The sequence below is a fragment of the Bos javanicus genome, chromosome 19 (genome assembly GCF_032452875.1).
Source record: "Bos javanicus breed banteng chromosome 19, ARS-OSU_banteng_1.0, whole genome shotgun sequence".
Lineage (NCBI taxonomy): Eukaryota > Metazoa > Chordata > Mammalia > Artiodactyla > Bovidae > Bos > Bos javanicus.
Window position 1 is genome coordinate 35,229,560 of NC_083886.1, and position 15,554 is coordinate 35,245,113.

A 15,554-nucleotide genomic window follows, 5' to 3' on the forward strand; every position below is an offset into this window, starting at 1 on the left:
TTGATATACAGTGTTTTTTAGTATCTGATGTACAGCCAAGTGATTCTATTATACACACATATATATTCTTTTTCATTATGGTTTATCACAGGTTGTTGAATATATTTCCCTGTTACACAGTAGGACCTTATTGTTTATCCATTCTATATATAGTAGTTCACATCTGCTAATCCCCAACTCCCAGTCCCTCCTTACCCTCCTTTCTCCTCTTGGCAACCACATGAAAAACTATTTTTTTAAGATACTGTAGAGGTTTCAGAGGAAAATGAAATTCATTTTTACTTTTCTTTCTATCTCTGTTTTTCCTTTTTACATATTTTGTAAATGTATGGAAAGAATAACAAATATTTAATATAATCAATAATTTGCAAACTATTATCCTGTATGTCATTTCATTATTGGCCCATTTTTCTCATGGTTACTGGGCAATGTCCATTTAATTTCTTTCTTTTAAAGATAGAAATATTTACCAATTGCATGATCTAAAGTTTAATTTCAGTTTTTATAGAAGTTTCAGAAAAGATATATCCAGATTATTTCATCTTACTCCCTATACAGAAATTGTTAGAACTACTTTCTACTGAGGCCATGAACTGAGTGCTTCAGAGAGTGAGGTCATTTAGACTAAATCTGAGTTAATCTCACTCCTGATCTTGTATTAATCCGGCAAATTTCCATGCTGTGCTATTCTCCTTGTCCACTCTGTGCTATTTAGTAGCACATAATTTGGAGACCTAATGATAAATGAGATGGTCTTTGTGGGCTTTTAAAGAAATAATGAAATAAATTATACATACAGGAAAAGAGAGTAAAATAATAAACTTTCATGTACTCACCTACCTATTTATCTTTATCTAATTAGCAGGCTTACTGTGTAGGTTTTATCCTTGGTGAATAGCTGAAGGAACTAAATCAAATTAATAGCTTTTTTAAAAACGTGAAACCAGCTGTAGGAATACTTCTTCTGGGATAGAAGGATGGAATTTACAAATGAGCTGCCTAAGACTTCTTGTCAGGACAGTTGACAGCCGTAGTTCACATATGTGCTTAACGAGGGCCTGGCTGCGGTTCTCTGTGTTGTCGTCTACTTGAAGACAGCCACGCAAGAGGACAGATCCACTTTAGTCATCTTGGTGGTACTGTGTTAGTAATGGGCATTTGGAGAATTCACAGCCATTACTTTTAAATTTTCATTGATTGAGAACTATTTACAATTTGATGATTTTTATAGATGATTTACAAAAATAACATGCTGTTACATTGAAAGGAAATTGTGTTTGTATAAAGAAGGTAATAATAATTATGAGCTTCTTTGGTGGCTCAGTGGTAAAGAATCTGCCTGCTAATATGGGAGACCTGCGTTCCATACCTGGGTTGGGAAGATCCCCTGGAGAAGGAAATGGCAATCCACCCCAGTGTTCTTGCCTGAGAAATCTCATGGACAGAGGAGCCTGGCGGAGTCTATGGGGTTGCAAAAGAGAGTTGGACATGACTTAGCAACTAAACAACAGTAATAATTATATATGATTTCAAGGGTACTATGTTGACTACATTGACAAGATCAACCTGTCTGCCAAAATCAATGTCAGTTTAAAGGTTGCATTCTCATTTTCATTACAGAAGCATTTTTCAGCCATCCTTTCCTTGAGCAAGTTCCAGCAAAAAAATGTGAGTACCCACTTTTTACATTTTTACTAAACAAGTAAATGCAACCATAAGGAAAAATTAGTATTTGATATCACGAAATTAATCTTTTATGTGCTTCTCAAGATTTCATTGGGCTTTTCTTAAATACCTATAGTTGTGTTTATTTAGTTACAGTTCTGTTTTTCCTTCTACATCCAAGTTGAAATAGTTCAGTAATTGCTGTGTTGTTAGTGTCATCCATGGGAGTATGTGGATGTGAATTTCTGGTCAACATGAAGCTGTGGCAGTTGTGGGTTTTTTAGTGGATGACTCACATAATTACACTCAGTAGCCTCTCTTCCCCTGGTGTTTCTCCCCAGCCTGCCCAGTCCCGGTGCCCATGTATGCCGGCTCTGCCTCTGGAGGCTCCTACGGCAGCTCTCCGTCCTGTCGTTTCGTGTCTCCACCAGTAAGTCCTGGGGTTCTTAGAAGTGACTGTAGGGTCTGTGCTAGTGCATCTGCTCACAGACAGAGCTGCAGATATGTTATGGGTGTTCTCTTTATGTATGGAGTTCCCTAGCGCGGCTGAGGCCTGAGCAGGGAGCCTTGTTGCTGAAGATCCCAGTTTGGAATCTGCCCCTACCTAGATGTGCACACTTCAGCAGAACACAGTACCTCTCAGGGCTGCCTTCCTCTGAACCAGGAACACAGTGCTCTCACCTTTTCATGCTCAGTAAGGTTGGGAAGGGTTTCACTGTGACAGGTAGATAGGTAGCTTTGTATTTATTTTATGAATGTCATAAACATCAGTCTGGAGAGTTAGTACACACAGAACTCCAGTGGTAGAGGAGTGCCCTTTGGGCCTGAGACCCTGTCATCATGGCAACAGGCCCTGTGAGCTGCTCCCCTGCAGCTCCCTCCCTCCAGACTCAGTGCTTCTTCCTGGTCCTGAGAACGCCTTCCTCCTGCTTTGCTCCTCCAGGTCTTTCCCTCTTCTGTGCTTTCCTGGACTTTCCCCCACATCTCTCTTGCTGCCTGAGAGAGTTGTGACCTTGAAACTTTTCACAAGTCAAAGTCCAGAGGCCATTGTGTCAGCCTCTATGGGCATTTTTCAGATTGGCTTGCAGACACGCATTTCTTGACTTCTGCTGGCAGTGGGGCTGGGGAGCTGCACAGGAAGCTGGCTGGGGGTTAGCAGCCTGCTGCTCAAGAGTCTGGGCTTGGATATGTCCACATTCGTGACTCACCATGTTGCCTGCGACAGGTGACTCAGTCTCTTTGAGTCTGAGTAAAGTGAGCATAAGTTACATGCTTCATGGCATTTTTAAGGATAAAGAGGAAAAGCACTGACCGCACTGCTCAGCACACGGTAATACTCAGGCAGTGGCAGGTGCTGTTATTCCTGTTTTCCAGGGAGACCCTATGGCCCCTGGTGAAGGCAGAGGCTGGAGCAGCCTATGGCACATGACTGAGCCCTAACACTGGCAAAGCCCTTCTGCACAGCCTGCCAACTCAGACCAAATAGAAAGGCAGAGGGCTAAGAAGACTTACGTTATATTCCCGTGGATTTAAAGACTAAGAGGGAAAAAAAGTGTCGTATATTTCCTGTTTCAGTCTGGAATAAAGAAAAACACTGAATATGGAATGAGTGGGAAGAGTTTGAGGAAGTGCACTGTCAGGGAGAGACTGCAGACTGTGTCTGGCCCTGCCCCTTGCCCCTGTAACCTGCTGGGAAGGTCAGCTCCTCATCTGTAACATAGGCCTGGTTACCCTCTGGTTGCAGGGTGGGTGGCAGTATGTGGTGGGTACATGATGACTGTAGCTGCCGTGATGGAGCATGTATGTGATGCAAGGTGACAAGGGGTGTGGAGAGCACAGTGTGTGCTGGAGAGGGGAGGGCAGGGGAGGACCTGGGTATGCGGAGGCCTCTGGGGTGGCTGGACAACCATGGGAGGAGACAGAGAAGGGGTCACCAGGGGAATGCAAGTGGGAAAGTGCTTTGACAGGACAACACATGTTGGGTTTTTTGTTGGATGAGATGTGTTGAAAGGGAGAGCAAAAGAGGAGTGCTTGGGCTGCTGGAAGAGCATACCATTGCTCATAGGAGCAGGGAGAGGATGTGGCGGGCAGGGGAGGCGTAGTTATTATAGATGCTCAGAACTTTGTATGTGCTTGCCAAGTCGCTTCAGTCATGTCTGACTTTTTGCAGCCCTATGGACTGTAGCCTGCCAGGCTCTTCTGTCCATGGGATTCTCCAGGCAAGGATGCTGGAGTGGGTTACCATGCCTTCCTCCAGGGATCTTCCTGACCCAGGGGTTGAGTCTCTTATGTCTCCTACATTGAACCCATGGATTGAGTTTCTTATGTCTCCTGCATTAGCAGGTGGGTTCTTTACCACTAGCACTACCTGGGAATCCCCAGAACTTTGGTGGAAAAACCTTTTTTAGAAGGCCTTTATGAAGAGCTCATGCTTGAAGTGAAAATAACATATCTGGAAATAAAAGGAGAGCAGGAATGTTTCTGTATAATTTCCAATTAGAGATTAGAAAGTGGAGTGATCTGATAGGCCTTGCGTCAACATAATCTGCAACAGTGAGGTGACATCCTGCTTGCGCTCCTTCCCTCCTGGGGCTGGGCTAGACTCCTGTACTGAGGGGGATGCAGGCAGGCATGCCTGTGTGACAGTCTGTTCTTTACATTCTCCCAAAATACCCAGCTGCTACTTTACTCCAGAGAAGTCTTTGAAAGGTAAAAAACAAAAACTGTGTAACAAAAAAATTCAAATAATTCTGTTAGATCTGATACTGGCTATAGGCTAAATGCTATGTAGATAATACCTCCTGAATATCTACTCTTTTAATTATACGTATTTAATGCCCACTTTGTGTGACGTTTTGGTTGATACCAGTGACAGGGCAGGTCCCTTTGTTGAGCAGCTCTGGGTTTGGTTGTGTGGAGGAGAGGCCGGTGGAGCAGCCTGTGGGAGGTAGATGGCTCCTCTTGTTGCTTGTGGGACTGGGGATGAGACCCTGAAATCAGACTGAGAGCTTGCAGAGACCCTCGGCAGAGACATTGAGCTGAGTTTTGAATTTGTAAGAGTGGTAATGTAAGCAGAGGAATCCCCGTGGAACCATGACCTGTTGCAGCAGTCTGTAGCCCACTGTGGCCACGTACGTTTGTTAGAATTAAGTGAATTGCAGATTCAACTCGGTAGTCTCCCTGGTCACATGTCACATGTTCATAGCCAGCTATAACTGATGGCCACCGCCCTGTACAGAGCTGAACCCTCTGGCGTTGCAGGAAGCACTATGGGACAGGCTCCTCTCATGGCCCAGCCTGAGGGTACAGAGAACAAGGTGATGTGCTGGGGGCGGTGGAGCGAGTGGAGCCAGAGTGGGGCAGTCTGCATCCTGGCAGAATCTGGGCTACAAGCAGAGCAGGCTGTGTGCGCTGAGCCATTTGAGTGGCTTTCAGTGGAGGGTGACCTGATCCACTGTGTGTTTTAGCAAATAAATTCCTCTGTAAGCAGGTAGGTAATTGGATGGAAGATCAGAAGAGAGGCCTCTCTCCTAGAACAAAGAGAACAGCCTGTGACCATTGCACTGTTTTTGGTTTGTTTTGGGGTTTGCTTTGTTTGTTTGTTTTTGAGAATGAGGGCCTGAACTAAGTCAGCAGTAGGAAAGGGGAGGACAAGGGGCCAGAAAGAGCAAGATGAGGAGTCTGCAGTGCTTAGAGATTGCTTGAATTTGGGACCTAAGGAAGAGGAAGGTCTTGGTGAGCCCTGAGTGATGTGAGTTGATGGAGCCACTTAGCGGGGGAGCACAAGGATGATGCACTGTGATGTGCAGGCCCAGGGGCAGGTCTGAGCCCGGGAGTCAGCTCTCTGCAGGGGTAGTTGGTGTAGGAAGGTGACAGTGGGCCCCAGGTGGGTATAAACTGTGAGGGTTGGAGGCCAGGGTGGCACTGGGGAAACTCATACTCCACCGGTCTCCTTAGAGGGGCACAAGAGACTGAGAAGTAGAAGGGGAAGCAGAGAGCAGGGTCCCTGAATGGAGGGCTGGGAGCCCAGTGTCTGGGAAGCAGAGTCCAGTACCTGAAGGAGTAGTGGAATCACTGGGAAGCTTAGTAAAGGCAGTTTCATTGGAGGGTTGAAGGCAGAAAGAGGCTTATGGTTAGTTAAGCGATACTTTTGGGGAAGGAAATGGCAACCCACTCCAGTACTTTTGCCTGGAAAATCCCATGGACAGAGGAGCCTGGTAGGCTACAGTCCATGGGGTCGCGAAGAGTCGGACACGACTGAGCGACTTCACTTTCACTTTTCACTTTCATGCATTGGAGAAAGAAATGGCAACCCACTCCAGTGTTCTTGCCTGGAGAATCCCGGGGACGGAGGAGCCTGGTGGGCTGCCATCTTTGGGGTCACACAGAGTCAGACACGACTGAAGTGACTTAGTGGTAGCAGCAGCAAGTGATACTTTGAAGGTGAGGAGTTTGAGTCAGTGAAAACTGAAATTTCAAGAAACATTGTTAAGTGAAGAAGGGAGATAAGATGGTAATTGAGAGAGTTATATTGATTTGAGATGTGAAGAAATTAAACATGTTTGTGTGCAGAGGGGAAAGCAGAGGGGAGTTGAATAGGGTCCTTGAAGAGGGAAGAGATTTAGTGGAAGATGACCTTTGAACCCGAGAAGCATCTCTTCCACCAAGGTGGCTGTGGATGAAGGTAACTTTATAAATAGCAAAGGGAGACATTGAGAGAGTTCCTGCCTGGGGAGCAAGGGCACAGGGAAGAATTGGTGGAGTTAGGTGCTTAGAACCTGGCCCAGCTCACCTGTTCTCTCTTCTGAGTTTTGTTTGTTTATGTATGAAATGGATTTCAGAATAGGGCTGGAGTTAGATAATACATGGAGAGCTCTTAACAGGGCCCAGTGCCAAGCTCAATGCCAAGCCCGTGGTGAGTGCTCTGTAATGTTACTCCCTCCAGCTTCCACTCTGTTTATAACCTTGAAGCATAAGTGCTCTTCAAAAAGTGATAAGGAGAATTTATATCATGTGTATGTCACACACACACCCAGAGAAGTGATACGGAGATTTGAGACTGGTTTCACTGTGCAGTGACAGTCAAAGGAATAGTAGCAGTTTAAAACTGGGCTTTACAGAGCATTTTGTCGTATTTTTCTTAAATAGAAACAAAGGTTAAACAGGGTAATGGGGACCTAACACAGTAAGTTATGAAGTTCATTGTTTTAGGAGACTGTTGTAGGATGAAGATATTCAATTAAGGTTGTGACTACTGTCCTTGAACTAGACAAGTGCCAGGAGGTATATAGCTACTTATGCCCAAGGATCTATTCAATACATTCATATGCTTTTCTTTTTTTTTAACTTTATTTTTTTTAGAAAATTTTTTAAATTTTATTTTATTTTTAAACTTTACAATATTGTATTGGTTTTGCCAAATATTGAAATGAATCTGCACAGGTATCCCCATCCTGAACCCTCCTCCCTCCTCCCTCCCCATACCATGCCTCTGGGTTGTCCCAGTGCACAAGCCCCAAGCATCCAGTATCGTACATCGAACCTGGACTGGCGAGTCGTTTCATTCATGATATTATACATGTTTCAATGTCATCCTCCTAAATCTTCCCACCCTCTCCCTCTCCCACAGAGTCCATAAGACTGTTCTGTACATCATATTCATATGCTTTTCTTCCTTTACGGTCCTATCTTCCGCAAATCCCTTATGATTTTATCTTCCACAAATCAACTCCTTCCTCTGACAAAAAAGAAAACAAAAGGAACACACCCACACCTGTAAGGCTTTCTAAATCTTTCTTTCTGGAAGTGTCAGTAATTCCCTGTGCTTATACACAGTTATCCTTACTGATTTAGTTACTTTTCTGTATAACATAGTCTCTTGCTTTCCCTTTCATGATTTTTCTTCATTGGAGATTGAAAACTGTGTGCAGAATGTCATTCAAGTCCCTGGACATTTTGTTTTAGTCATTAGGTAAGCAGGTGTTGAGTATCTGCTTTGCTAGGCCATGAGCTGAAGCGGGGATGGGACATGGTACAGATTCAGAGCAGACCTTTCAGGGGAGGCAGACCTGTGCACATGATAAGAGGTGTGATGTGTTTTAAGTATCACTTTTGGTAAACATTTTAGACGGTGTTATGCAAACACACCTTAAACTGTGCATCTCTAAGGGAAAGGTTTTCCAAAGAGATTTTTAAAATCTTCAGTGGAATTGAACTCTGTGCCACTTTCATGAAAAAAATATTCCTTAGTCTAATGGCTGTTCTGACTTGCATTTTATTGAGGCCACTTTTAATTTTATGTTGTTAATTTTAGTCCCTTCCAGATATGCAGCATATTCAGGAAGAAAACTTATCCTCCCCACCATTGGGTCCTCCCAACTATCTCCAGGTGTCCAAAGATTCTGCCAGTACTAGTAGCAAGAACTCTTCTTGTGACACGGATGACTTTGTTTTGGTTCCACACAACATCTCGTCAGACCACTCATGTGAGAATCTTTTCTGCTTGTACACATTGTATTTCTGAATTTACTAGACTAGCATTTTTTAACCTTTATGTCACGCTCTTGTGTGTACGACACCTTTCCAGATGGACATTTTATTTAGTTGATGGAATTCCCAGAACTATATACTTACGTTCCTGTGACGGTAACCTTGGATTTTGAAGGTAGATGAAAACTTTGCAGGAAATGACCTCAAATTCTGTTTGTATCCAAACAGAAAGGAGTGGCAAAGCCAGCAGAATGAGAGAAATTAAATTTAAGGAAAGGATACAAAGGAAGACCTCTTTTGGAAAAAATCTGAGAGTCAAAGGGTCTTATAAACAGTCTGGCTGTGCTTCAGGAGATGCTGGCCAGAGTTCAGGAATGAGCTTCATAAACACACAGGAAGGATGTTTTATAAAGGAAGCAGAATCCAGGCTGCCTGAATCCAAGCCAGGATTCTGTGGAGTAGTGCAGGGCACTGGGAGACCTACGAGAAGAAAAGTTAGATAAAAAAGAAGGAACCAGGGTTTGGTTGCAGAGGAGTAGGATCAGAAGAGCTGGAAACTTGAAGACTTTAATGATTGACTAGTATCAGGTTGACTGTGTGCATATGTAGGAAGCTGGAGAAGTCTGTGTCAAGAGGTCTCAGGATGTTTGTCAAATTCATATTTAATAGCTGCTTACATTAGCCCTTTGCTAGCTGTCATGAAGGCTGCGACCTCAGACCAGACACACTTTAGGGCTGCTTGGCTGGGGTAGGGGAATCATGCACAGCATGTAATAGCAGGTGGCAGGTTCTGACCAGAGCACCGAGAGCTGGGAGTAGTTGCCTTTAAAAATCATCATGTGGGGTAGTTTTATCCTACTGAAAAAGTAATGAAAAGTTTTAAATTGTGAAATATTTCAAACCAAATAATACAGCAGATACTCAAATTGTCTACCATGCTAATTTTATTTATGTCACCATTTTGCCATGGATGTTTTAGATGTCTTTTTAAAGGTATACAGTGCTGTAGGTACAGCCAGAGCACCTGGCCTCATTCTAATCTTGCCAGAGATATATTCTTCTTCTTAATTTATATTATAATTCTAATATGCCTGTATCTAAGAAAAATAGTATTTTTGTGATATTACAGTTTTAAGTAAATGTTACATAGAATATTTGTTTCTATGGTTTGCTTTTTTATTCCTATTTTTGATGTGTATCTACATATATAGCTAGGTATGTATCTAGTTCATTTTAACTTATGAACTTTATATTAGTAGTACAACTGAACCGTAGTTTATCCATCTCCCTACTGATTGTGACTTGGATCATTTCCATCTTTTTACTGTTCAGAATGTGTGGTAACAGATGTCCTTGTGCCAAACTTTTCTCCAGGTGGCTGTAGGTATGTACAGCTTCAGCTCTGTAAAATGTTGGTACAAGCAAGTTGTAGCCTATAGCCACTAGCAGCAGTGTCCTATATTGCTGCCCCAGTAATACCATGGTGCCTTCTAGAGATTTTCATTATTTTTTCCATATTTAACTTTACCTGGAACTAATTTGTGTAGATGATAAGGGTTCTATCAGTTACCCCAGGATTATTTATTGAATGTTCTGTCCTTTCCTCACTGATAGGCAATCCCAGACTTGCCCTATCAGGCTTATATAAAGGATTTGTTTCATTGTGTGTGTGTGATATGGGGTCAGAGGTGAAGGTGAGGGGGCACCCAAGAATTCTGTGGAATCACCCAGGCTATTCTCAACCCCTTTCCCCCCATGTAGTTTAATTTTGACTTGAAAATGCTACAAAAAAGCCATTTGGGGATTTTGATTCGAATTGTGTTGATTCTCTAAGATGTGTTCAGTGACAGGATCTTTACAGTGTAGAGTGTAGGAGGGTTCCTTTCTCCCACACCCTCTCCAGCATTTATGATGTGTGCTGCTGCTGCTGCTAAGTCGCTTCAGTCGTGTCGGACTCTGTGCGACCCCATAGACGGCAGCCCACCAGGCTCCCCATCCCTGGGATTCTCCAGGCAAGAACACTGGAGTAGGTTGCCATTTCCTTCTCCAGTGCATGAAAGTGAAAAGTGAAAGTAAAGTCGCTCAGTCATATCCGACTCCTAGCAACCCCATGGACTGCAGCCTACCAGGCCTCTCCATCCATGGGATTTTCCAGGCAAGAGTACTGGAGTGAGTTGCCATTGCCTTCTCTGTTATGATGTGTAGTCTTTGTGATAGGAGCATTTCAGACTGGCGTGAGGTGATTACCTCGTTGTGGTTTTGATTTGCGTTTCTCTGATAATTAGCCACGTTGAGCACCTTTTCATGTACCTGTTGGCCACCCGTATGTCTTCTTGGAAACCTCTGTCTTTTACCTGTGCAACCATTGATGTTAAAAGTGATTATTGATGATATACCTGGATTAGTGCCTACCACATTCATTACTGTTTTCTATTGTTGTCCTTGATCTGCCTTCCTGTTTATCTTCTACTCTTTTTCTACCTTTTGTGGTTTTAATTGACCATTTATTAAGGTTCTATTTTCTTTCCTTTCTTGGCATATCAGTTATACTTCTTTTTTATTTTTTTGAGTGGTTGGTTGTCTTAGATTTGCAGTATACATGTGTAACTAATCCATTTTGAAATATACCATACCATTCATGAATATTGTAGGTATCTTATAATAACAAAATAACCCTAATTCCTTCCTCCCTGTATCTTTGTTGTCATTAATTTCACTTATATATAAGCATACACAAGCATATACATATATACACACATACACACGCACACGCACACACACACATACACACACATAGGGCATGGAGGGAAGCACACATAACTAAGTACGTCGTTGCTGTTGAACAAACTGTTACCTATTAGATCAGTTAAGAATAATCAAAATAAAAGTTTTCGTTTTACTTTCACTTATTTCACTTCTTTGGTGCTCTTCCTTACTTTGTGTAGGTTCAGTTTTCTGATCTATATTATTTTTCTTCTAAAGAACTTCTTGCAAGGCATATATATCAGCAACAAGTCCCCTCAATTTTTGCTTGTCTTGAGAGTCTTTATTTCTCCTTCATTTTGGAGAATAATTTTGCAGGGTATGAAATCCTAAGTTGGTAGTTTATTTCTCTCAACACCTTAAGTATTTGATTCCACTCTCTTTTGGTTTGTGAGGTTTTGGAGAAGTCTGTGCAGTTCTATCTTTATTTCTCTGTAGGTGTTTCTCTCCTCTGGCTTCTTTCAGAATTTTTTCTTTATTTTTGATTTTCTAGAATTTGCAAATGACACGCCAGTGTGTAATTGTTTGGGGCATTTACCCTGCTAAGTGTTCTCTGAGCTTCCTGGATCTGGGGCTTGATGACTGACATTAATCTGCAGAAATTCTCATTGTTTCAGATAGTTCCTTCTGGTCTTCTCTTTCTTCTCCTTCTGGAATCACCATTCTGTACATGGTACACCTTTTGTAGTTGTCCCACAGACTTTGGATATTCTGTTCTTTTTTTTTTTTTCTTCCAAGTCTTTATTTTTTGGTTTTCAAGGATTTTGTTGAAATAATCCTCTGGCTCAGAGATCCTTTCTTCAAACATGCCCAGTCTACTAATAAGCCTCCCAGAGACGTTCTTCATTCCTGTTACAGTGTTTTATCTCTAGCATTTCTTCTTGGTTCTTTCTTAGGATTTCCATCTCTGCTTATATTCCCCATGTGTTCTTATGTGCTGTCTGCTTTTTCCATTAGAGCCCTTAGTATATTAATCATTCGGAGAAGGAAATGTCAGCCCCTTCCAGTATTCTTGCCAGGGAAATGCCATGGACATAGGAATCTGGTGGGCCACAGTGCCTATCATCATCGTTTTAAATTCCGGGTCTGGGAAACCCAGCATCCCCACTGTGTCTGGTTCTGATGCTCTGCCACTTCAGAGTGTATTTTTTGCCTTTGATATGCCTTGTACTTGTGTCTAGATAGCTGCATCTGATATATCGAGGGCTGAGGTTGGGTAGGTAAGCACTGTCCACAGGCCATTAGAGCTTTGGTCGTTAATGATGTGGTGAGGAGGAGGCAGCCCTGTGGTTAAGGCTCTGCCTTTCATGGAGTGCAGAATTGGACATGACTGAGTGACTTTCACACACTTTCATGGAACCTGAGCCTTTGGTCTGTGAACTTCAGAGCTATTTCACATTTCTTCTCTTCTCTGAGGTGGGACAAGGTGGCTGAAGGGGCCTGGAGTTGGGGGTTCCCCATCTCTAGGTCATTGAGGCTCTGAGTTCAGCCCCAGTTGGTGAACTCGGGTTAGTAGGTGTCCCTTGAGGACTGGCCTTGTTCCACAGAAGCCCCCTCCCCCGCTCCAGGAAGGAAAGTATCTTTCTCCACATTTACTGTGGTAAGTCGGCCTGGGCTCTCAGAGGTCAGTCTGACGGCCCTGTGCTCCTCCTATGACTGCGTCTCCCTGAAGTTTTCAGCTTTCAGAGCTGTCTGCCCCAAGGGTCCAGCAAGTTGTCAGTTCTCACTCAGGTGTTCCTGCCCTGGCTCTGGTTTCCACAGTCTTTTCGGTTGATGAGTCCCTTCTCAGGGAAGCCAGTCCTCTCTGTGTTTGCCTGTTTCTGCAGTCTTGGGGACATCTCTTCGCCCAGGGTCCTCCTGTCTCCTCTAGAGCCAAAAAGAGTTTTCACTTGTCAGGATGGAAGGGTGACTTCCAAGCTCCTTACATGTGAAATCAGGAGCTGGAAGTCTCTGAAGGAAACATTTAAAACGTCTGTACAACTTAAACAGTACTAATGTAACACATACCTGAGCATACTTCTGATTTTCTTAACCTTCTTTGTCTGATTTTGCATCTTTTTGTTGTATTGCTCTACTTTTAGGAAAGTTTCCTTAATGTTCTCTTATCGATGAAAAGTTAATAAGGACTGTTCTACTTGTTACAGGTCAAAGCACAATTATATGGGGGCTGTACATCAAATGATATGTTGCTAGCTACACAATCCAGGCCTGCATGTAAAAAGCCAGTGGTGGGTTGTTGTGATGACCCCTTACAAGATTAAGAGGGAAGGTTATTTCCTAAGGAGGTCTGGTTAATGCAGGTGCAAAATACCCACTAAAAGGAAGGGAGGAGACCCAAATGAGCAGAGAGAACTTTTGTTTAAATTTCTCTTGCCTTGCCATAAAATATGAATTTTATTTCATTAATCTTCTATTGGGTTTTTCACTTATTATGCTCTCATCTTTTCAGTTTTTAGAACTTCTTTTTATCTCCCTCTCAGTATTGTTATTCTTATTTCAAGATGTACTGTTTTATCTCTGAACACACTTCAGATCAGATCAGATCAGTTGCTCAGTCGTTTCCGACTCTTTGCAACCCCATGAATCGCAGCACATCAGGCCTCCCTGTCCATCACCAACTCCCGGAGTTCACTGAGACTCACGTCCATCGAGTCAGTGATGCCATCCAGCCATCTCATCCTCTGTCGTCCCCTTCTCCTCCTGCCCCCAACCCCTCCCAGCAACCGAGTCTTTTCCAATGAGTCAACTCTTCGCATGAGGTGGCCAAAGTACTGGAGTTTCAGCTTTAGCATCATTCCTTCCACAGAAATCCCAGGGCTGATCTCCTGCAGAATGGACTGGTTGGATCTCCTTGCAGTCCAAGGGACTCTCAAGAGTCTTCTCCAACACCACAGTTCAAAAGCATCAAGTCTTCGGTGCTCAGCCTTCTTCACAGTCCAACTCTCACATCCATATATGACCACAGGAAAAACCATAGCCTTGACTAGATGGACCTTTGTTGGCAAAGTAATGTCTCTGCTTTTGAATATGCTATCTAGGTTGGTCATAACTTTCCTTCCAAGGAGTAAGCGTCTTTTAATTTCATGGCTGCAGTCACCATCTGCAGTGATTTTGGAGCCCAGAAAAATAAAGTCTGACACTGTTTCCACTGTTTCCCCATCAATTTGCCATGAAGTGATGGGACCAGATGCCGTGATCTTCGTTTTCTGAATGTTGAGCTTTAAGCCAACTTTTTCACTCTCCACTTTCACTTTCATCAAGAGGCTTTTGAGTTCCTCTTCACTTTCTGCCATAAGGGTGGTGTCATCTGCATATCTGAGGTTATTGATATTTCTCCCAGCAATCTTGATTCCAGCTTGTGTTTCTTCCAGTCCAGCGTTTCTCATGATGTACTCTGCATATAAATTAAATAAACACGGTGACAGTATACGAACTGTCGAACGAACTCCTTTTACTATTTGAAACCAGTCTGTTGTTCCATGTCCAGTTCTAACTGTTGCTTCCTGACCTGCATACACATTTCTCAAGAGGCAGATTAGGTGTTCTGGTATTCCCATCTCTTTCAGAATTTTCCACAGTTTATTGTGATCCACACAGTCAAAGGCTTTGGCATAGTCAATAAAGCAGAAATAGATGCTTTTCTGGAACTCTCTTGCTTTTTCCATGATCCAGCGGATGTTGGCAATTTGATCTCTGGTTCCTCTGCCTTTTCTAAAACCAGCTTGAACATCAGGAAGTTCACGGTTCACATATTGCTGAAGCCTGGCTTGGAGAATTTTGAGCATTACTTTACTATCGTGTGAGATGAGTGCAATTGTGCAGTAGTTTGAGCATTCTTTGGCATTGCCTTTCTTTGGGATTGGAATGAAAACTGACCTTTTCCAGTCCTGTGGCCACTGCTGAGTTTTCCAAAATTGCTGGCATATGGAGTGCAGCACTTTCACAGCATCATCTTTCAGGATTTGGAATAGCTCAACTGGAATTCCATCACCTCCACTAGCTTTGTTCGTAGTGATGCTTTCTAAGGCCCACTTGACTTCACATTCCAGGATGTCTGGCTCTAGGTCAGTGATCACACCATCATGATTATCTGGGTCGTGAAGATCTTTTTTGTACAGTTCTTCTGTGTATTCTTGCCATCTCTTCTTAATATCTTCTGCTTCTGTTAGGTCCATACCATTTCTGTCCTTTATCGAGCCCATCTTTGCATGAAATGTTCCTTTGGTCTCTCTGATTTTCTTGAAGAGATCCCTAGTCTTTCCCATTCTGTTGTTTTCCTCTATTTCTTTGCATTGATCGCTGAAGAAGGCTTACTTATCTCTTCTTGCTATTCTTTGGAACTCTGCATTCAGATGTTTATATCTTTCCTTTTCTCCTTTGCTTTTAGCTTCTCTTCTTTTCACAGCTATTTGTAAGGCCTCCCCAGACAGCCATTTTGCTTTTTTGCATTTCTTTTCCATGGGGATGGTCTTGATCCCTGTCTCCTGTACAATGTCACGAACCTCATTCCATAGTTCATCAGGCACTCTTATCTATCAGATCTAGGCCCTTAAATCTATTTCTCACTTCCACTGTATAATCATAAGGGATTTGATTTAGGTCATACCTGAATGGTCTAGTGGTTTTCCCTACTTTCT

The 15,554-nt window shown here is 42.9% G+C and overlaps 1 protein-coding gene across 10 annotated transcripts in view; it reads left to right on the forward strand.

The window, feature by feature from the left end:
• The window catches only part of ULK2 (unc-51 like autophagy activating kinase 2), a 59,401-nt gene that overhangs the window by 19,985 nt on the left and 23,862 nt on the right, over positions 1-15,554 (forward strand). For 6 of the 10 annotated variants that reach the window (XM_061391162.1, XM_061391157.1, XM_061391152.1 and 3 more), the window contains 3 exons: positions 1,621-1,668; positions 2,007-2,095; positions 7,979-8,150. In XM_061391162.1, coding sequence (XP_061247146.1) covers positions 1,621-1,668; positions 2,007-2,095; positions 7,979-8,150 — 309 coding nt within the window. Of the gene's footprint in view, positions 1-1,620; positions 1,669-1,978; positions 2,096-7,978; positions 8,151-15,554 lie in introns of all 10 variants that reach the window. The other 4 variants (XM_061391156.1, XM_061391154.1, XM_061391155.1 and 1 more) reach the window with 2 other exon arrangements.